The sequence below is a fragment of the Trichosurus vulpecula genome, chromosome 2 (genome assembly GCF_011100635.1).
Source record: "Trichosurus vulpecula isolate mTriVul1 chromosome 2, mTriVul1.pri, whole genome shotgun sequence".
Classification (NCBI taxonomy): Eukaryota; Metazoa; Chordata; class Mammalia; order Diprotodontia; family Phalangeridae; genus Trichosurus; species Trichosurus vulpecula.
This window is the reverse complement of record NC_050574.1, coordinates 191,994,799-192,015,877: the sequence shown is the minus strand read 5'-3', so window position 1 is coordinate 192,015,877 and position 21,079 is coordinate 191,994,799. Positions and strand designations below refer to the sequence as shown.

At 39.2% G+C, this 21,079-nt stretch overlaps 2 protein-coding genes across 3 annotated transcripts in view; one reads left to right on the top strand and one right to left on the bottom strand.

Moving 5' to 3' along the window:
- HSPH1 (heat shock protein family H (Hsp110) member 1) overlaps positions 1-6,510 on the top strand; it is a 30,905-nt gene extending 24,395 nt beyond the window's left edge. Inside the window, exons 13-18 of one of the 2 annotated variants that reach the window (XM_036744404.1) lie at positions 513-650; positions 1,784-1,909; positions 3,872-3,979; positions 4,292-4,411; positions 4,731-4,892; positions 5,599-6,510. In XM_036744404.1, coding sequence (XP_036600299.1) covers positions 513-650; positions 1,784-1,909; positions 3,872-3,979; positions 4,292-4,411; positions 4,731-4,892; positions 5,599-5,802 — 858 coding nt within the window. In that variant the 3' untranslated portion in view covers positions 5,803-6,510. The remainder of the gene's footprint in view (positions 1-512; positions 651-1,783; positions 1,910-3,871; positions 3,980-4,291; positions 4,412-4,730; positions 4,893-5,598) is intronic. The other variant, XM_036744405.1, reaches the window with a different exon arrangement.
- An 11,995-nt stretch (positions 6,511-18,505) lies between these two features.
- Positions 18,506-21,079, bottom strand: part of LOC118836883 (WD repeat-containing protein on Y chromosome-like) — a 175,262-nt gene continuing 172,688 nt past the window's right edge. The window contains exons 27-28 of the mRNA XM_036744003.1: positions 20,570-20,664; positions 18,506-18,656 (exon numbers count right to left, since the gene is read on the bottom strand). Of these exons, the coding sequence (XP_036599898.1) occupies positions 18,506-18,656; positions 20,570-20,664 (246 nt within the window). The remainder of the gene's footprint in view (positions 18,657-20,569; positions 20,665-21,079) is intronic.

Here is a 21,079-nt window from a genome sequence, read left to right as displayed (position 1 = left end):
TTATTTCCTTAGGCCAAAATTCTGGAAAGTCACATTTGCCATAGTGATTGCCCAGATTGTTGGACATCTTCCAGTTTTGTAAAAGTACATGATAATGCTGGAATGTAGAAGTAATAATTGTAAGTAGCTCTGATTAGATTTTCATTTGAAATACTATCACATTCTTCTTAAACTAAGGATGTTAAGAATTTGAAGAGATCACAGAAGAGCCACAAAGATGGAGAAATAAGGGGCCTGAGGCATAAGTCTGTGAGGATAGCATAAGCATCGTAGGAGAAATTTAAGTAGATACAAGAAAAATTCTGACGATGAGGTATGTTAGTCATTAGAATACATGCTTATTGGTAGTTGTACAAAAGTTCAACCATTTGGCACTATCCCGTCTTTATGATTATGACCCTTAGTAAAGATGGAGATGGCTTCTCAGCCTAGTGATGAGTCCCATTTTATTTATGTAAATGTGCCTGTGGTTTTTTTAAAGGAATACTTAAGAACTGTTTTCTCTCCTGAAGGCAAATGAAAAGAAAGTAGATCAACCTCCAGAAGCTAAAAAACCGAAAATTAAGGTGGTGAATGTCGAGCTTCCCATTGAAGCAAACTTGGTCTGGCAACTGGGAAAAGACCTTCTCAACATGTATATTGAAACAGAAGTAAGTTTCCAGTTGAGTATTTTCTTATACAGGTCTTACTGTGGCTGATGTATTTATTTCATTCTGTGTGTGTATTCGAATAAGTTTGTTTTAACTTGAACTAACAAAACTAGAGAAATGTGTAACTACTAATAAAAAACAAAAAGCAGTCCTTTGTAAATTGAGTCATATAGAACCCTAAACTATAACAATACTTATTGTCTCAATCTTATTTGTTTCCATATTTAATGTGAATTTCTCAATGCATGTGTTGTGAACTGCAAGTTCATGGACAAATGTTGGTCTCATTTGAGGAAGCTTTAAAAAAAAACAATTTAAAGATAACCCTGTTGCAAATAGCTGGGCTTTGGGCCCATTTGATTGAACTGAGCCTCATTGTTCTCATCCGTAAAAATAGGGGTAATAATCTATAGTACCTACATCACATTTGGCCTGCGTGCCTGAGAAAGGATTTCAGGTGGCTTGTGGAAAATGTAGAGGAAGTAAGATAGGTCTGCACAACATACCACCCATGGGCCAATTGTTGAGCAGGCCTGGTCCAACCCCTTCATTTCACAGAATACAGGTTGATTTGCCAAAAGTCATATATAGGTAGTAAATGGAGAAATCAGCGTTCGTACCTGATATAGTGCTCTTTACCTTACACTGTGCCATTTCTCTGTTATGAATGACATCTTGGCAAACTTGATGTTATTTGTTAAGTTTTATGCTAAGTGGCTGCTGGAATGACACAGTTTTTGAAGTCTTATCTGAGTCTTTCCAGGATGCTCTAAGAGTATTTGGAGATCTAGTTTTCCTTCTCACTGCAACAGTGTTTGTTGCAGATGATGGGGGAGGTTCACTGTCCATAGATAGAATAACAAGTCTCACTGATAAAATGGTTGTACTTATTGTCTCAACCAAGGATAGCCGCTGTTCTAGAGGTCGATGGTTTTAAAATGTCATGGAAGTTATTTGCCTACATAGTTCTTTCTATCCTGAGAGCAAAGTGTGTTGGCCGTCATAAACCAGAAATATATTTGATACACAGAAACAATTGTGCAGTCAATTTAAAAAATATATGTATTAACTTTTAGCTCTTTTTATCAAGGTTTGATAAGCGTAATATCGAGATAAATTCTTATTTCTTGCAGGGCAAGATGATCATGCAGGACAAGCTCGAGAAAGAGAGGAACGATGCCAAAAATGCAGTAGAAGAATATGTCTATGAGTTCAGGGATAAGCTGTCTGGGCCCTATGAAAAGTTCATATGTGAACAGGTATAGTAGCTGTCTAACTATGGGACTTAATCTTCCTGATGATATAGTCCATTGTTTGTCAGATTTTGTTTTCTGGTCCACAAAGTATTGTGTAGCTTAAGCTTATAGAAAGTGAAAGCCCTGTATATTTGAAACTTGTCAACCAGAGTTCAGTCTGTTTTCAGATGGCAAGAAGCACTGATGACAGGCAAACCTATGTTACTTAGTACCAGTGACTTATAGAAACCAAAGTCACAAACCTAAGCTGTGTAGTTTTTGTCCTGGGGGGATTTTTTTGGTTTTGTTTTTTGTTTTACCATGTTCCCAAATTCACTTCAGATAAGGGGTGCTGCTGAAGGTGGCTTGTCATGATTCTCCTTTCTGACTGTCCTTTCTGAGTCTTACTATGTCACCATCTGTATCTCCACCATTATCTGTATATATACTTCCAGGCTCTATCCTAGGTTCTCTTTTTCGCCTGGATTTTTTGGGTGACTATCAGTTCCCATTGGTTCAGTTATCACTTATACAAATAGACTGATCTTGATATCAGTAGATAGATATCTACGTATGATAAGTTGACAAGTTGGACCAGTTAATGGGTATAGAGCCTATTGCTTAGTTTAAAACATATAGGAGTCTTGAGAAATAAATGAAATGGTTGCCATGTATCTTGTTTTCATTTAGAAACCAGGTACTACAATTAAGACTAGACTTCAAGAAGATGAGAAATGATCAAAACTGTTTGAAGAACTAGGTACAAATATACATACATACATACACAAAATATCTTTGCTTTTGTGCAAAATTTATACAGTGACACATGTTAAGTGTCTAGTAAAGGCTTATTAATCAGGCCTGATCCCAAGTATTCATTTGGCTTGGAAAGAAAAAAAAATTCGAAGCCCAGGTCTAGAGCAGGTCATGGGAAGAGTCAGAATGTGTCTAGGACTAATGCTGGACATTTCAGGTCTGTTCCTAGGTTACTTCAAGGGTGGTCCAATCCAGTTTATATTAAGACCCCTCTCTTTTAGTAGAACTTAACATTTTGGTCAGCTCTAGAGCCTGCTGAGTTTGGGAGCATAAATGGGGTGGGATGAAAATGACAGATCTGGGTAATCCACTTCAGACTCCAGGAATTAGGGAGAAATTTATTATGAGCTTGGGTTATAAGCAGTTGATTTAAATATTTGTTTGAATGATCACAGGATGATATAATTTAGTGGCTAGACTTACTGGCTAAGAACCAAGATGTTCGCTCTTTGATCAATTCTGATGTCAACTGACCTTAATTAAAGATGAATGACATTGATATGTATTAGAGTACTGAAGTTGACTGTTGTAGTACAACCATTGCTTCTTGCATTCCTCACAGGGCTATTTATTGTGAAGTGTAATGAAAAATTTACTTTGAGGTCTTCATGCAAATAAATAGTGGAAAGAAGAATTAGTCTCCACAACCTACCTTAGAGTTGAAATTACTGGTAGAATCCCTTGAGAGACTGAGCCAAGTGCAGTAACATTGGGCTGCTTATAAATTACTTGGACTCCTCAAATTACCATAGAAGCACAATAACAACGTATATATTTTCTAGATGAAATAATTGAAACCCCAAGGTTAGGATTTAACAGGCTACTGATTAGAAATGCCATCATGATTCTTCCAGGTCCTGTTGGAAGAATTTTATATATAACAAGTAAGTACTATATATTTTACCATTATTTGATGCAGATCCACTTAATATTCTTATACTGACTTATTTCATTTAAAGAAAATGGGATAGGATATCACTCATCCTGGTTCCCACTCTTCCTTTCCAAAGGTTTTATGAGGGCTTAAGTTTACGTTACAACCAGTACTGCTTAGTCAGCTTCACAAAATAAGACCTACAATTTATAGACTCGAGCACTTCTTATAAAATAGGAATGCCTAGACTCTGTTATGGTAAAGCCAAATCTGAATACTCAACTTTCATTTTCTAGGATCATCAGAATTTCCTGAAACTCTTGACAGAGACCGAAGACTGGCTGTATGAGGAGGGAGAGGACCAAGCCAAACAAGCATATGTTGACAAGTTGGACCAGTTAATGGTAGGACACCTGGGCATAGGGGCTGTTCCAGGGGTGGCAAACCTGTGGCCTCAAGGCCACGTGCAGCCCTGTAGGTCTGCAAGTATGGCCCTTTGACTGAGTCCAAGTTTTACAGAATAAATCCTTTTATTAAAGGGATTTGTTCCGTGGAGTTTGGATTCAGTCAAAGGGCCTCACTCGAGGAGGACCTAGAAGGCCGCATGTGACCTTGAGGCTTTTAGGTTCCCCACCCTTGGGCTATTCCTTTTGTAAAATTTAGGTAAGTCTTGCAGAATAAATGAAATGGTTGTCATGTGTCTCGTTTTGATTTAGAAATTGGGTACTCCAATTAAGATTAGATTTCAAGAAGCTGAGGAACGACCAAGAATGTTTGAAGAATTAGGACGAAGGCTGCAACACTATGCGAAAATAGCAGGCGACTACAGGAATAAAGTGAGTCCTTCTCTGTATATGGCAGGTTGAAAACTATGTAGAAATTACCATTAACAGATGAGCCAACTGGGCAACTTCTATAACCAGCAAAATTCCCCTCAGAAAAAGGGAAATAGGTATTTTGAATTGGGTTGTCCTCCCCTCATCCCATCAACTACACTTGAGAATTTGCCCAGAAACCAATTATAACATCGTGGGAAGGAGTTGATGTTCAAAGATGTTAATTCACTCCATGTGCTTCATTAACTGTCCCCTTTACTTTGGGTGCACCTTCAGCTTTGAATTACATACAATAACCAGTTTTATTCACTCCATTCAGGATGAGAAATACATCCACATTGATGAATCAGAAATGAAGAAAGTTGAAAAGTCTGTCAATGAAACGATGGAGTGGATGAATAATGTCATGAATGCTCAGGCTAAAAGAAGCCCCGATCAGGACCCAGTTGTACGTGGCAGTGAAATAAAAATGAAGATAGAGGTGAGTGTTGCCACGTAGCCTTATTTACCTCCCTGAGTGTTTAAAACAGCACACCTCTCTGTTGAGATTGTATCCCCAGAGTCACTCTCTAGACATTAAAGGTAGCTCCATCCTCAAGAAAGGAGATTTATCCAGATGAGCCTCTGAGGACCTGCTCCTTTATCATTTCACCTCTATCTGAGCACTCTGTGCCTGGCACTTAATAAATGCCTATTGAGTGAATCACATCCCCTAGAAAAAGACAAAATGGTTAAATCTAAGAAACGAGAGTCTTAAATGAGGAGAGGCAGTATGGTGCAGTGCCAGCCTCGGAGCCAGGAAGAGCTTCTGGGTCCACCTCTCCCACATCCTGGCTCTGTGACCCTGGACCTCTCAGTGCTCCCGGCCACCCTCCAAAACTTTCAAGTTCTTCACTATCTTCTTACCAGTGATGCCGCAGTCCAGTTTTCTCCCTAATGAGAGCGATGAAGCTCCTGCTTTCTTTCCTTAACCAGCTTAGTGAACAGAAGAATGGTGTGGTGAAAATGTTTGGTCTGTCTTTGTTCGGTCTGCAAAATTCAGATTTATGGAAGAGTTTAATATATAAAGTTCTATTTTAGCAGGCTAGATTGCCATTAGGAAAGGAAATTAGAAAGTGTAGAAGAAAGATCTCTCCAAAAAGGAATGAAGAAATCTGAGCTAACTTTGTTTTGTCTTTCTGCCTCAGGAATTGATCCATACTTGTGAACCAGTTGTAACACAACCAAAACCAAAAATAGAATCTCCCAAGCAGGAAAAGACATTGAACGGCCCCAATATGGATAAGAATGAAGGTTTCGAAGTAAAAAATAACCTGAATGCTGAAGGCCTGCACCAGAATGGAGACTGCCATCCCAGTGACAACAGCACCATTCACATGGACTTGGACTAAATCGCCTCAGGTTAAGCAGGGTCACTACCAACAAATGACGAAGAAAATATTTTTTGCAGTAGTATGTAATTCTTAAAGACATACTGAGACTTATTTATATTTTCTTTTTTAAGAATGTTTAGAAATTTTTTGTGTATTATATGGAAAAATGCAAAGCTTAAGTCTGTAGTCATTATGATCCTAAAAGGGAAAATTGCCTTGGTAACTTTCAGATTCCTGTGGAATTGTGAATTCATACTAAGCTTCTGTGCAGTATTAACCATTTGCATCAGTAAGGATGAAATTGATTTTGTCTTCTGGAAAAAAAAAATGTACTGCTCATTCAAGAGGGTTGTGACTAAAAATCTTTAAGCATTTGTTTCTGCCAAGGTAGTTTTCTTGCATCTTACCCTCCATTTCCGCATGTGTGTGGGCGTGTATGTGTGTAAATATGGTTAAATCCGAGTTCATAAGGGCTTTCCAAAATCGTCTAATAGGGTAGGACTTTTTTCCTCATTATTATTATTTATATTTCACTGGGTAAAACAAAAGATAGTGAAATGTATTAGTAGCATGCAGAACAAAAACTTAAAATTTATCTCTTGCTAAACAGTACATTGTCCTGTGGAGATTTACCAATGGAGGAAATGTTGATCCTGTTGTAACTGGTATTGTGAAGCATTTAATGAGCTTTAATAATAAAGTTCATATAATGGTGTCATTTCTAAATTGTTGGCTTTGTTGGTTATTTTTAAACACTGATAGAAGCTTACAGGACAGGCCACTTTTTGTGAAACTCCAAATTCCTTTTAATTTTTTTTTTTTTCAGTTTATAAAATTACAGCTCCCATTTCTTTTGTTCAATATGGCAGCTTTAAGACAAGCTAACATTAGCATTTTTAAGTAAGGACTGAACACTGAGGTGTAGAAGGTATAATGAGCAACTTGGTGGGGGTGCCTCAGTTTTGTGTTTATTACTATTACTTATAAAAACAAAGATACTCGGTCATTTTGGAGAGGTGAGGTCTGTAGCCTATTTGTTCTACCATCCTTTGCCCTCCACACACAAATGCGAACAAAGCTAAAACATTCTCTGGTGGTAGAATGTCAGTGATTTTGTGTTCATGTTGTTTGAAGTACTCATTCCGTTAGGCTCCACATACTGTTGTTCAGCACTTATTCTGGAAGCTGTGAAACAATGAATTCCCAAAATTATTACAGGAAGACAAGTTTAATAGGCATTAAGTGATAATAGAATTATTAATGGATCCAAAAATTAAATGTCCTGTTGTTGAATCAGATCCTGACTCATTAGAGACTAGACCATTCTGAATGAGGCTTTCTTAGTAACTGAGGGTTTTACCTTATTCCAAGTCTTCTAAAAACGTATTACATGCTTTCTTTCTGCCTTAATTCAGTTCCACAGCCTCTACTGTATGGAAGGTACACTGTTGGGCACTAGGTATTCCAGGGGTGTTTAGCTAGGTGGTGCAAGTGGATAGAGGTGCTGGGCTTGGAATCAGAAGAGTCATCTTCATGAGTTCAAATCTGGCCTCAGACATTTTTATTAGCTGGATGACCTTGGGCAAGTCACTTAACTCAGTTTGCCTCAGTTCCTTGTCTATAAAATAAGCTGGAGAAGGAAATGGCAAAACCCCTCTGGCACCCAAATGGAGTCACAAAGAGTGAGACACAACTGAAAGTTACATGAGTTAAAATTAGTTTCTTCTTCCTTTCAAGGAACTTTAGTGGAAGAGAAGGTATTAAAGGTTAGGTAAGTATAATATAAAGGAGTGTGTGATAGGGGCAAAAGTGTCAGGTCAGATAGAAATATTAGAAGGACTGAGTGTAAGATTGCTTTCATAGGAGTTATCACTGAGTTGAGATTTGAAAGGGGAGAGGAAGAGGAAGAAGACATATCAAGATGTGGAAGAAAGACTTTTTAGTAGAAAAATCAACGTACCTATTTAACATATGTTAGCATTTACCATGTTAGGTGCTGGGAATACCAAGACAACTGTCCCTGGTCTCAAGAAACTTGTCAGTGACATGCCTTTTTTTGGGGGTGGAAATGGATAATGCATGACGAATACATCGAGCTAGAGCTATGGATGATGTGAAGTGTAAGGTCAATAGCTGTGGTGGAAAGTGGAGCTGAAACTTTTTTTTTTTAACATTTAAAAAAATTCTGCATTCCAAATTCTCTTCCTGCTTTCTGTCTCCTCTCCCTGAGAAGGCAAACGATTTTATATCAGTTCTACCTATGAAGTCACGCGAGACACATTTCCATATTAGCCACATTGCCTTGGGTTGTCATTTAAAGCTGTCCATAATATGGTTCTTACCTACTTTTCAAGTCCGATTTCATTTTCATGTGTTTGCTACTCCAAAATGGTTGGCCATCTATTCACACAAATTCCATGTCCTACCCCGGTGCCATTTCAGAGCAGTCTGTAAAGGACTCCACCTCTGAAGTGTCCCTAGCTTCCTTGCTTTGATGAAGAATGAGGTGCTGAGGCCTTTCATGATTACCTCTCCCCCCAGGTGTCCTAGTTTACTCATATCCTTGAAATAACTTGGAGTCCCTTGGTATTATTAGTGAAAACTAGTGTGGCACAGTGGACAGAGGGCCAGCCTTCAAGGAGAGACCTTGGTTCTAAGCTTGCTTTGGATAGATGTATACTGGCTGACTAGAGGCAGGTTATCATTCGGGTTTTTGTGTTCTGCCTTCCATGTACTGGGTCTGAACTAATGGTGTCACTGATAGCAGAAACTCCCTCAAATTGGATTCGTAACTGTTAGGTATCTTAAGGAGTTGGTTGGGGGCCCTGAAACGTTGGGTGACTTCTCATGGTAATAAATAGCTGGTATGTTTCAGATAGGCCTTGCATACAGGTCTTCTGACTCAAACCGATCCACTTCTACTTGATGCTAGATTTCACTTTACAAACAGGAAATGATGAATGAATGTTGAATTGCTCCAAGTCACACAGATAATAAATGACAAAGCCAGGAATTGAGCCCTGGCTGTCTGACTGCCAAGTGCAGAACTCTTTCTACTTCGTATCTGTAGCCAGTGGTGAGCACAGCAAGTTTAATCAGTTGCTTCATGGTGTCTTTAAAAGGACCTTCTAGTTTCTGATCTCTGCCCTAGTTCAAGCCTCTGTCACTCCTTGGCTAGATGGTTGTAATAATCTAATTGGTCTCTGCCTCTGGTATCTCCTTCTTCCACTCCATCTCCCACATGGCTGCCAAAATAATCTTCCTAAGGCATAGCCTGAGCACAATCTGCTCAAAAAAACTTTAGTGGCACCCTGTTACCTCTAAAATAGAAACGCCTTAGCTTGGTTATATGAGGTTTTCAGAAATCTGGTTTCAACTTACCTCTCCAGGATTATTTCATATTGTTCTCCATTCATACACTTCATGATCTAGCTAGACAAGCTACCCACTTTGAGCTGTTCTCTGAATTTTATATTCTATCTTCCACTACCCCACATTTGCATGGAGTGTTATGCCCAGAATGCGTTCCTTTGTCCTAACCTTCCACGAAGTCTCATTTCAAAGGACCACCTTTCTGCAGGAAGCCTTTCATGAAGTCCCTACTTGTTAATACTCTTTCCTCAAAATATCTTGTACAAATTTGTCTCTGTAACACATCCTGCCCACCTTCACCACCAGTAGAAGGTAAGCTTCTTAAGGGCAGGTGTCATTTCATATTTTGCCTTTGTATCCTTGAAGACTGTACAAAACAAGTGAATTTCATTGGGAATTCTCAATGAGGAAAGTCCCTCTACAAGTACAAATTTGTACCTAGTTTTAGGGAAGTATTTGATAATTAATAATTTCATAATTAAGTCTGCCTCTAGCCAAAACAGTGAATCCAAGTCCAAAGCAGTCTCCTTCCATTTGTTTTTCTCATCTTTGAAGAAATATTACTGGCTTAACTCGCATCATTGTCCTTGGACTGGCAGTATTCAGAAGCTGGTATTTTAAATGACTGCCAGTGGATCACAGAACCACCTTTGACAGTTTGCACCCACCCATTCTTCTATGTCATGTGTGCCATTCGTTCGATGGGGGCATTATGGAGGAGTATTCCTTCCATTTCAAGAAATGAGGGGGTTATGCTAGATCATCTCAGGCATTCCTGTCAACTGTAACACTACATGAATCCCATGAAATTGATAGAATATTTTGTGGGTGGCTTTACCAAATTCTACCCATCAGAAGATGACGATCATTCCATGGAGGTGACATCAGGCCATATCCCCTTCCCAGCCCCCATCCCACCTCTCACCTTGGTTCCTATTTCTTTTTTTTTTCTCTTTTTTTTATTTAATATATTTAGTTTTCAGCATTGATTTTCACAAGAGTTTGAATTACAAATTTTCTCCCCATTTCTACCCTCCCCCCTACTCCAAGATGGCGTATATTCTGGTTGCCCTGTTCCCCAGTCAGCCCTCCCTTCTGTCACCCCACTCCCCTCCCATTCCCTTTTCCCTTCCTTTCTTGTAGGGCAAGATAAATTTCTATGCCCCATTGCCTGTGTATCTTATTTTCTAGTTGCATTCAAAAACTTTTTTTTTGTTGTTTTTGAACATCTGTTTTTAAAACTTTGAGTTCCAAATTCTCTCCCCTCTTCCCTTCCCACCCACCCTCCCTAAGAAGTCAAGCAATTCAACATAGGCCACATGCGTATCATTATGTATAACCCTTCCACAATACTCATGTTGTGAAAGAGTAACTATATTTTGCTTCTTCCTAACCTATCCCCCTTTATTGAATTTTCTCCCTTGACCCTGTCCCCTTTCAAAAGTGTTTGTTTTTGATTACCTCCACCCCCATCTGCCCTCCCTTCTATCATCCCCCCTTTTTTTTATCTTTTTCCTCCTTTTTTCCTGTGGGGTAAGATACCCATTTGAGTATGTATGGTATTCCCTCCTCAGGTCAAATCTGATGAGAGCAAGATTCACTCATTCCCCCTCACCTGCCTTCTCTTCTCTTCCTACAGAACTGCTTTTTCTTGCCACTTTTATGCAAGATAATTTACCCCATTCTATCTCTACCTATCTCCTGCTCTCAATATATTCCTCTCTCATCCCTTAATTTGATTTTATTTCTTTTAGATATCTTCCCTTCATCTTCGCCTCACCCTGTGCCCGCTCTCTCTCTCTCTATATATACACACACATACATATATACATACATACACACTCATATATACATATATACATAAACACACACACACACACACATATAGATATATATATGTATATATATGTATGTATGTATGCATATTCCCTTCAGCTACCCTAATGCTGAGGTCTCATGAATCATACACATCATCTTTCCATGTAGGAATGTAAACAAAACAGTTCAACTTTAGTAAGTCCCTTGCAATTTCTTTTTCTTGATTACCTTTTCATGCTTCTCTTGATTCTTGTGTTTGAAAGTCAAATTTTCTATTCAGCTCTGGTCTTTTCACTGAGAAATCTTGAAAGTCCTCTATTGAAGATCCATATTTTGCCTTGGAGCATGATACTCAGTTTTGCTGGGTAAGCGATTCTTGGTTTTAATCCTAGTTCCATTGACCTCCAGAATATTGTATTCCAAGCCCTTCGATCTCTTAATGTAGACGCTGCTAGATCTTGGGTTATTCTGATTATTATACTCAATTATTATTATACTCAAATTGTTTCTTTCTGGCTGCTTTCAGTATTTTCTCCTTGATCTGGGAGCTCTGGAATTTGGCGACAATATTTCTAGGAGATTTCTTTTGGGGATCTATTTGAGGAGGCGATCAGTGGATTCTTTCAATTTCTGTTTTGCCCTGTGGCTCTAGAATATCGGGGCAGTTCTCCTTGATAATTTCTTGAAAGATGATATCTAGGCTCTTTTTTTGATCATGGCTTTCAGGTAGTCCAATAATTTTTAAATTCTCTCAGGAGATTTTCTAGGTCAGTGGTTCTTCCAATGAGATATTTCACATTGTCTTCCATTTTTTCATTCCTTTGGTTCTGTTTTGTAATATCTTGATTTCTCATCAAGTCACTAACTTCCACTTGCTCCAATCTAATTTTTAAGGTAGTATTTTCTTCAGTGGTCTTTTGGACCTCCTTTTCCATTTGGTTAATTCTGCCTTTCAAGGCATTCTTCTCCTCATTGGCTTTTTGGAGCTCTTTTGCCATTTGAATTAGTCTATTTTTTATGGTGTTGTTTTCTTCAGTATATTTTTCAATATTTTTGGGGGGTCTTCTTTAGCAAGTCATTGACTTGTTTTTCATGGTTTTCTTGCATCCTTCTCATTTCTCTTCCCAATTTTTCCTCTACTTCTCTAACTTGCTTTTCCAAATCCTTTTTGAGCTCTTGCATGGCCTGAGACCAGTTCATGTTTTTCTTGGAGGCTTTTGTTGTAGGCTCTTTGACAGTGTTAACTTCTTCTGGCTGTATGTTTTGGTCTTCTTTGTCACCAAAGAAAGCTTCCAAAGTCTGAGACTGAATCTGGGTGCATTTTCGCTGCCTGGCCATATTCCCAGCCAACTAACTTGACTCTTGAGTTTTTCAGTGGGGTATGACTGCTTGTAGAGTTAAGAGAACTATGTTCCAAGCTTGGGGGGATGCGCCAGCCCAGCCACACCAGCACTCCTTCTTGCCCAAGAACCCCCAACCTGGACTGGACTTAGATCTTCAGCAGGCTCTTCACTCCTGCTCTGATCCACCACTTAATTCCTCCCACCAGGTGGGCCTAGGGCCGGAAGCAACTGCAGCTGTAGTTCTGTAGCCGCCCCACCTCCTCTGCCCCCCGGGACAGTGGCCGAACCTCGAACTCCTTTATAAACTTTGTCCCCAGCAGCTTTTCCCACTAACCTTCCCTGTTGTCTTTGGTGTTTGTGGGTTGAGAAGTCTGGTAACTGCTTCAGCTCACTGATTCAGGGTGCTAGGGCATGCTCTGCCTGGCTCCTGGTCTGGTTGGCCCATGCCACCTACGCTGGGCTCTGCTCCGCTCCCCTCCACTCCCAGCTCCGTGCAGGATAGACCTCACCCAGAGACCATCCAGGCTGTCCTGGGCGGGACCCCTGCTTCCCTCTGCTATTTTGTGGGTTCTGCAGTTCTGAAATTGGTTCAGAGCCATTTTTGTATAGGTTTTTGGAGGGACTTGGCGGGGAGCTCACACTAGTTCCTGCTTTCTAGCCACCATCTTCTTGGTTCCTATTTCTAATAGAATTCCAGGTATAGCAACATTAGCAATTGAATCTTCAATACTATGTGACTAAAAGTTCTGTATAATACCCAACAGCAAATAGCTATAGTAAGATGTCCTTATAGTCTCCATGCTTTATAGTGATAAAATGCTTTACATTTGCTATTTCCTTAGGTCATAGTCTAAGATCAGATAAGTAACATTGCAGGGGAAGAAGGATAGAGAATAGAAGGATTGATCAGATCTGTGACTTCCCTGGCATAGGTGAGAAAATTCCCTCTACCTATATGGGTTGCCAGCTTCTCTGCAATTTATAGTCTTATAGAGCTGCTTTGATGTAATGGCAAGGAAAGTGGGACTTTTTGCTATTTTTTTCTTTTGGAGTGCTTCTTAGCACTAAGGCAACCAAGTGCCTTTAATTGAGCCTTGCCTTTGTTTGTAGGAAGGCCTACATCCTTTTGCTAGTTTGGTCACAAGAGGTGTGAAACCCTCAAGAGATGTGAAGTGCTCTGACCCTGAAGAAGTATATATATACTCTGAGGTTAGCATTTTGTTTGGGGCACACTCATTGGAAGAGTGTTGGTATGGAGACTCTGGGTAGCCATTGAGCCCCACCCCCCAGCTTTGAAAACCCAGATGTTAGTGCTTCTTTCTCTGGTAACTGTGTATGTATTGCTATGGTCAGACAGATAGAAGCCTGTCTGTTAATTTGTGTTATTTTGCTCTATTTATATAATCTGTTTGTAATTTCTGTTTGTATTTGCTCTGAAGTTCAGGATGCTGACTTTTTCCCCTGAACCAAGTGAATGATCTATGTATGTTTAATTAAAGTGAGATTGTAAACCCCTTAAAGCTGCTTACCTTAGAAAAGCAGATCAAAGAACCTGTGCTAGGAGCCCCCCTGTGTGCTGGTGTTATTGGTCTTACACAGCCACAGTAGCAGCAAGCAGTATCGTTGTTACACTTGAACATTTGCCCAGGGGAGGAAAAGTACAGAAAAATGGCATGATTTTTTTTTTTACCAGCACTAATATTTGTTGAGAGTGATTTCTACGTGATCTATAGGAATATTTTATATGTATATATATACACACACACACATATATATATGCACATATATATACACACACACAGACATACATATATGTGTATGTATGTTTATACACATATATACCTACACACACACACACACACACACACATAAGCTTTGCTCTCCTCAGATATTCCTGCAGTTCTAAAATGACATTTTATTGAGGGCTCAAAAACAGAAAATGTACCAAATGGGGGGCGGTGGGGGGGTGGGAAATCCAACCATGGACCCTTTCATACATTACCTTTCACTCTGTAGACACTAAATTAACGTGTGACACCTTTGAGAGCTCTCAGGTGTTGAATCACCAAAGATTTTATTTTATGAGTGCCTTTTAGCACATGTAAGAATAGTATAGCCATCTTCATTTGGCTTGAGCTCAGGGCCACTTATTTCTCTGTCAAATACCAGGGTGGAAGTTGGCAAGCCCCCTCCTGCCCCCCCCCCCCAAAATAGAGCAGCATAATTATCATTTTAAAATTTTAAGATTTGGTTCTCATTAGCCAGAATTACAGAGTAGCTATGCCATAATTACTGAAAAAGTCGTAATTTTTTCTACAGTAGCATTTTTTAAAAAATAAAATTTTATCTTTTGTTTTTACATCACCTACTTTTACACTGTATCCCACTCCCCAACTCCATCTAGAAAGCCGTCCCTAATAATATAAAAAAGGTAAAAACGATCAGCAAAATTCACTAATATGTTTTAAAAAGCCTTATTTTATATGTAAGTAATCCATATCCATAGCCCCCCACTTCTGCAGAGGAGGCAGGTCCTTTCCCATATCTCTTCTTTGGGACCTAGCCTGTTCTTTATCATTTAACAGCATTCAAATCCTATCTCTGAAACATATTGGTTGCATGACCCTTGTCAACCTCACTTAACTTCTCAATGTTCTGGGGTAACTTTCTGACTATATAAATTGCAGAGGTGCTTGCCTACTTTGGTAGAGGGAGTTTCCTCATTCAGTAAGTAGTTCCCTATATCAATGAAATGACAAGTTTAAACCCTGTCTCTTATCAAGAAAGAGCAGAGAGTGTCTTACTGTACTCTCAATTCTGCATATACATCTCAATCCCTGATTGCCAAAGCACCCCAGATTCTGGTTCCTGCATGACTGGATCCTGTAGCTTTGGCAAGTTCAGTTTCAACAAATTATCATTATTATTTTCATGCATGCTTATGATTCTTTGTCATTGGAGGCGTTCAAGCAAAAGTTGAGGGACCACTTCTCAGGAACATCAGAGAAAGAATTCCTACGTTGGTGAAGAATTTGGATAATATGTCTCTAAAGTACCTTCCAGATCTAGAATGCTGGGGTTTCAAAACAGTTTTTTTTTTGTTTTTGTTTGTTTGTTTTTTACCAGCTGTATCTGACTTTCTGTGTTCCCTGATTGGAACACCGAAAGCCAGGCCTTTGAAAATGCAGATGCCTATTCCACAAGGGTTTTGTCTTTTTAAGGAGCATTGGGCCAAAGAGGGTGGCACTGTCTGCTCTTTTATCCGGGAGGCACTCATACGGAACATTATCTGCTCCCCTGATTGGGGTGGGTGCATAGTATGGTGCTTGAGATGACTTGAACTCTGCAAAGAATTTCAACGTTGTCTGAGTGAGAACACCATACAGGAGAGCTAGAAGAACTAGCTTTGCACTATGCCATCATCATTTTCCTGAACTTGCCTTTTTTCAAGCCACATTCAGAAATGGAAAATTGGAATCAATCAATACTGAAATCAATCAACACTGAAAAAACAACTTATATGCCCAGCTCTGTTCGTGCTGAAATGTGTCAAATCGGTGAGCATTTATTAAGCGTTTACTACGTGCCAGCCACTGAACAAAATGCTGGAAATACAAATGCAAACAAAAAGCAAGACAGTCCCAGCTCCTAAAGAGCTTCCATTCTAAGTAAGGAAGGCGATACACATTTATTCTGCACCAACTATGTACCAGCAGCTGGGCTTAAGTGCTTTGCAAATAGTATCTCATTTGACCTTTGCAACACCCATGGGAAGTAGGTGTTATTATTATCCCTATTTTACAATTGAGGAAACTGAGGCAATTAGAGGTTGTGACTTGCCCAAAGCCACACAACTGGTATCTGAGGTTGGATTTGAACTCAGGTCTTACCTGACTCTTGGCTCAGCTCTCTATCTACGGTACCATTGAGATGCCTCAGTGGGAGGAAAATAACACGTAAAAGGGAGGTGAAAAGCTAAAAGGAGCAGGGAGGGAGGGAGATCTCCAATGGTAAGAAGGCCACAAGTTAGAGGCATGTTCCAAGGTGAGAAGGCTGCTGGGACATGGTGGAGAAATCCAGGGAGTCAGGAGAGGAGCCAGGAGAGGAGCATGAACGCATTATCATATAGGCTACATTCCTTTCCACAACCTGGCTCAGCTTGTGGCTATATACAGCAGATTCTGCCCTCCTCCCCCATCTTCCACTTTCCCCAGGTTGTTGAATTGTAATAGTTGATGTATTTAAACAGGCTTCCAAGGACCAATGGAGTCCGGGTGGTTGTGTGTTGTCCCATTACTCATTCCTCACCCTTCCCCCCCCAACAAAAACATTTTTTAGAAATGTCCTAGGCTTTCAGAGAACATTTTGTTTGCAGATGCTTTGTCTAATCCCCTTTCCCACCTCTCTCTTCCCAGACCAGACAGCAGAGCTGTTCTTTCTTTTGTCGTTGGCCATCTCTCACCATCAAGGCAAAAAAGCCTCTTCTAATCTGCCTTCTTTTCCTCACTCTTATCTATGCTTTTCTTCTTCTTTTGACTCCTGTGGTTTTTTTCTTATATTTCTTGACTTTTGCTCAACATTTCTGGCCTATTAAAAATATCACCAGCCAATTAGGAGACTCTTCTTCTAGCTAGGTAAGTGAACTTACTAATAGGATGTCAGGATATAATTCTCACATGTGGATTTGCTTTGTTTTCTTTGTTACTGAGTGCTCCCAAGAATAGTAGAGGTGAATTTTCCCTTAATTTATGTCAGCTCGTGCTTCTGTGAGCCCAATTCTTTGAACAATGGACCAGAATAAACTACAATGTGATGTAAAGTAATTTGATTAGTTGTGACCTTGGACAAATCGCTTTATCTCTACAGACCTCTCTCCTAATTCCTTTCTCCCTCTATATGAAGTCACTCAGTGATCTCACCAATTCCCTAGATTCAATTATCATCTCTATGCTGATGATTTTTAAATCTATTTATCCAGTCCTAACCTCTGGAGTGACCTCCAGCCTAGTATTTCTAACTCCTATTGGACATCGGCAACTGTAGACAAACTGGCCTCCTTCTTGTTCCATCACCTTTACTGATTCCTTTTAAGGCTAGCGCTCTCCCTGTGAAATTATCTCTAATTCATCTTGTATATATCTTATTTGCACATAGTTATTTTTATGTTGTCACCCCCCTTAGATTGTGAGCTTGAGAGCAGAGACTAGTGTGTGTGTGTGTGTGTGTGTGTGTGTGTGTGTGTGTGTGTGTGTGTAGGTAAGGTTTTTTGGTTTTGGTTTTTATTTCTTTGCAGTGTTTAGCACAGTGTTGGAACATAGTAGGTGTTCAATACAAGTTAGTCGACTGCCTCATTGACTGTTGCTCAAACATAACATTCCACCCTCCATCTCTATGCCTTTGGAAAAGCTGTTCTGCCTCCCTGAGTTCACTTTCTTCTCCCCTAGCCTTTACAGACTCCTTAGCTACCCTTCAAAGCTCAGCTCAGATGCCAGCTCAAATATTTTTTTTTTGGTCTTGTTATTCTTTGACTCTTAGAAGGAAAAGCTCAGACCAAGAGTTCTTACCTTTTTATCTATTATGGACTCCTTTGGCAAACTGGTGAAACATATGGACCTTTTCTAAGAATCATGTTTTTAAATGCATAAAATAAAACACAGGATTACAAAAACACTGTATTAGTGTGAATGGGTTTTTATTCACTCTCCATATAGTGAATGTGATTTTTTTTCCAAAGTTCACAGACCCCCTAAAATATACACATAGAACTCTTGGAGGGGGGTGGTCTGTGGACCCCAGGTTATCTCTGAGGGGGGAGAGAAAACAGGAAAAAAAACATGATAACTTTATTATATATTAACAGGATAGCAAGTTATACATAATAGATTTGCAGTTTCATGTACAATCATCTTTTTTTTCCTATTCTACTGTGTTGTAGAAATGCTTGTTTTATTTCGTAAGTTCAGAATAAAATAAATTTAGAAAAAAGAATCCCTGGGTTAAACTCTGTTAGACCTTTTGATTTCACAGTGAAAGAAATGTGTGAGTTAAAAAAAAAACATAAGTTTCTTTAGTATTCAAAAAGAAAAAACTAAGAGGAAAAGAAAATATCTTGAATTTTTCTTCCTAGGGAGCAGCTAAAGGATCAGTCCTTTGAAGTAACTTTGGTTACTCTTATCTTTAATATCACTTTAAAAAAAGTCTGTACCAATAACAGACAAATCTGGTTTTCTTCCTATAGGTGGAATATTGGCAATCTCATGACATTTAAGTGTGTGATAGGCGTTGGGCCACCCAGGGTTAAATGGTCTGTTGGAATTCTTGGTCTGTGCTTGTGGCAACCTAAGAAAATAGAACCATATAAAAATGTAAATTAGTATGACATAGGCAGCACTATGGGAAGCCTATTTCTTATCTTTAGCACTCCATCCCCAAATAATCTCCCGTTTGTATAGATTTCCTGTTGTATAAATAGTCAAAATGAGTTTTTCACTAGCAGATGTGGAAAAATAGTCTTGGCTCAATTCTACTACTCACTCCAAGGATCTCACATCTCTTTTTTCCTAACCATTTCTGTATACCTTGAAGAACAATTGATTCTCATTGCTTGTGATGCTTATTTAACACTCTCCTGGATTCCAAGAAAGTCTTACCATTCCATGAAAACTCGACAGTTTTCAATGACTTCCTAAGGATCTTCACCTTAGAGTTCCACGTGATGCTTTTTGTTCATCTTCTTCTTGATATGTTCCTTAAAAGCCATAAGATTCTATGGTTTTGTACTTTTCTAGTTCACCTTTATTTCCTTAATTTCTCCTACAGCCTCCTTTATCTACCCTTCTCTTTTTTCTCCCCATTTCCTAATTGAGGTGTCCTTCAAAAATATTTCTTTGATCCTCACTTCATTCAGTCAATCAATCAACAAGCATTTTTTAAGCACCTACTATATGCCAGGCACTGTGCTAGGTTCTGGGGAGACAACGACACAAAAGAACAAAACAGTGCCTGACCTCAAGGATCTTACCTAGGTTATCTCATTGGAGCTTTATAACCATCTGTAGAGGTGGATGAGGAGAAGGAGACCCTGACAAGCAAAATAAATTGAGAAAGACTAGGCTGGAAAAGCCTTCAAGTTTTTAAAGGATTGTCATGTAGAAGAGAAATTAAACTTTTTCTAATTGGCTCCCGGGAGCAGACCCAGGAGAAGTGGGGCTCATTTTATTGGAGAGTTAAATCCATTTACATTTAAAATGCAATTACTGAGTTTGTGTTTGTATCCATTTAATTATTTTCTTCCTCATTTAAGGAAGCACTTGGTTCCCACGTTTTGTTTTGATTATATTAATTTGACCCCAGTCTGCTCCCACAGACTCTCCTTGCATCCTTATCACTCTATTCTAGCCCAAGTTCCTTAAATTTACTTTATTGTTGTTATGATTCCCTTTTTCTTTTTGTTCTTTTCTCTTCTATGGTTGTTGTTCATTTGGGTCTGACTCTTTATGATCCTGGGCACCGTACTGTCCATGGGGGTTTCTTGGCAAAGATACTGGAGTGGTTTGCCATTTCCTTCTCTGGTGGATTAAGGCAAACGGAGGTTAAATGATTTGCCCAGCGTCACACAGCTAGCACAGGACTTAGCACAGTGCTAGATGCATAGTATTAATAATATTAATGATAGCTAACATTTATATAGTGCTTTAGGGTTTGCAAAGTGCCTTACAAATATAATCTCGTAAGATCCTCATAATAACCCCAGGAGGTAGATACTATTGTAATCTCTATTTTCCACATGAGGAAACTGAAGCAAATGTTAAGTGACTTGCCCAGGGTCGCATAGAGAATAAGTGTCTGAGGTAGGCTCTGAACTCAGGTCTTTCTGACTCCTGGTCCAGATTTCTATCCACTGTGCCATCTAGCTGCCTCACAGTAGACACTTAATAACTACACACTGAAGAAAAATGGGCATATATTGGTCATGGTGAGAAATAAATGATATAATAAAAAATAAACGGCCTTTGCCATTCACATACCTTGTCTCTTTAGATTCCTACAACCACCTGTAACCAAACAGGTACTAATATCCCCGTTTTACAGATGAGGCAATAGAAGGAATGTCAAGCAACTTGCCCCAAGTCACAGAATTATTAGTGATATAAAAAAAGAACCCTGAACTGATTATCACAACCCAGGTTTGAGGGCCCCTGAATGATTTTAGAAGCCCAAGAAGTTTATTTTCCCATATTGTATTTACTCACCTAATTTGCGGAGGAGCTTGCGTGTTAATTTCTTTTTTTATTTCAAGATCTGTGGGAGGATCTTCATGGATGTTGAGGTCCAAAGTCTGTTCAGCCTAGCAGAAGGAAGACAAATCTCACCATTCCAATAGTACCAGGGAACACAAATAAGCCTCGAGGTATGTAGATGAGAGCTGAAACACTGTGCAATGGGATTTTTATTGTCATTTCAATATATCAGCTTCTACATGATATAGTTTACCAGCCAAATGGTAATAGTAGAGAGCGAAATGCACTGAGTACATTTGGAGTCTAATCCTAGCTTAGCTGTTAATTCATTGTGTGACCCTAGCAAGTGACTGAACCTCTCTGGATTCAGTTTGCTCTGGAAAACAAAAATGGACTAGAATTAGAATAGAGAATCTCTTACATATGTTTTAGATTTTTGAAAAAAATATGAATTCTTTTATTCCAAATGCAATCTCCTTTTATAAGGGAATAATCATAGAATGTTAATCCTTCTGCCTCAAT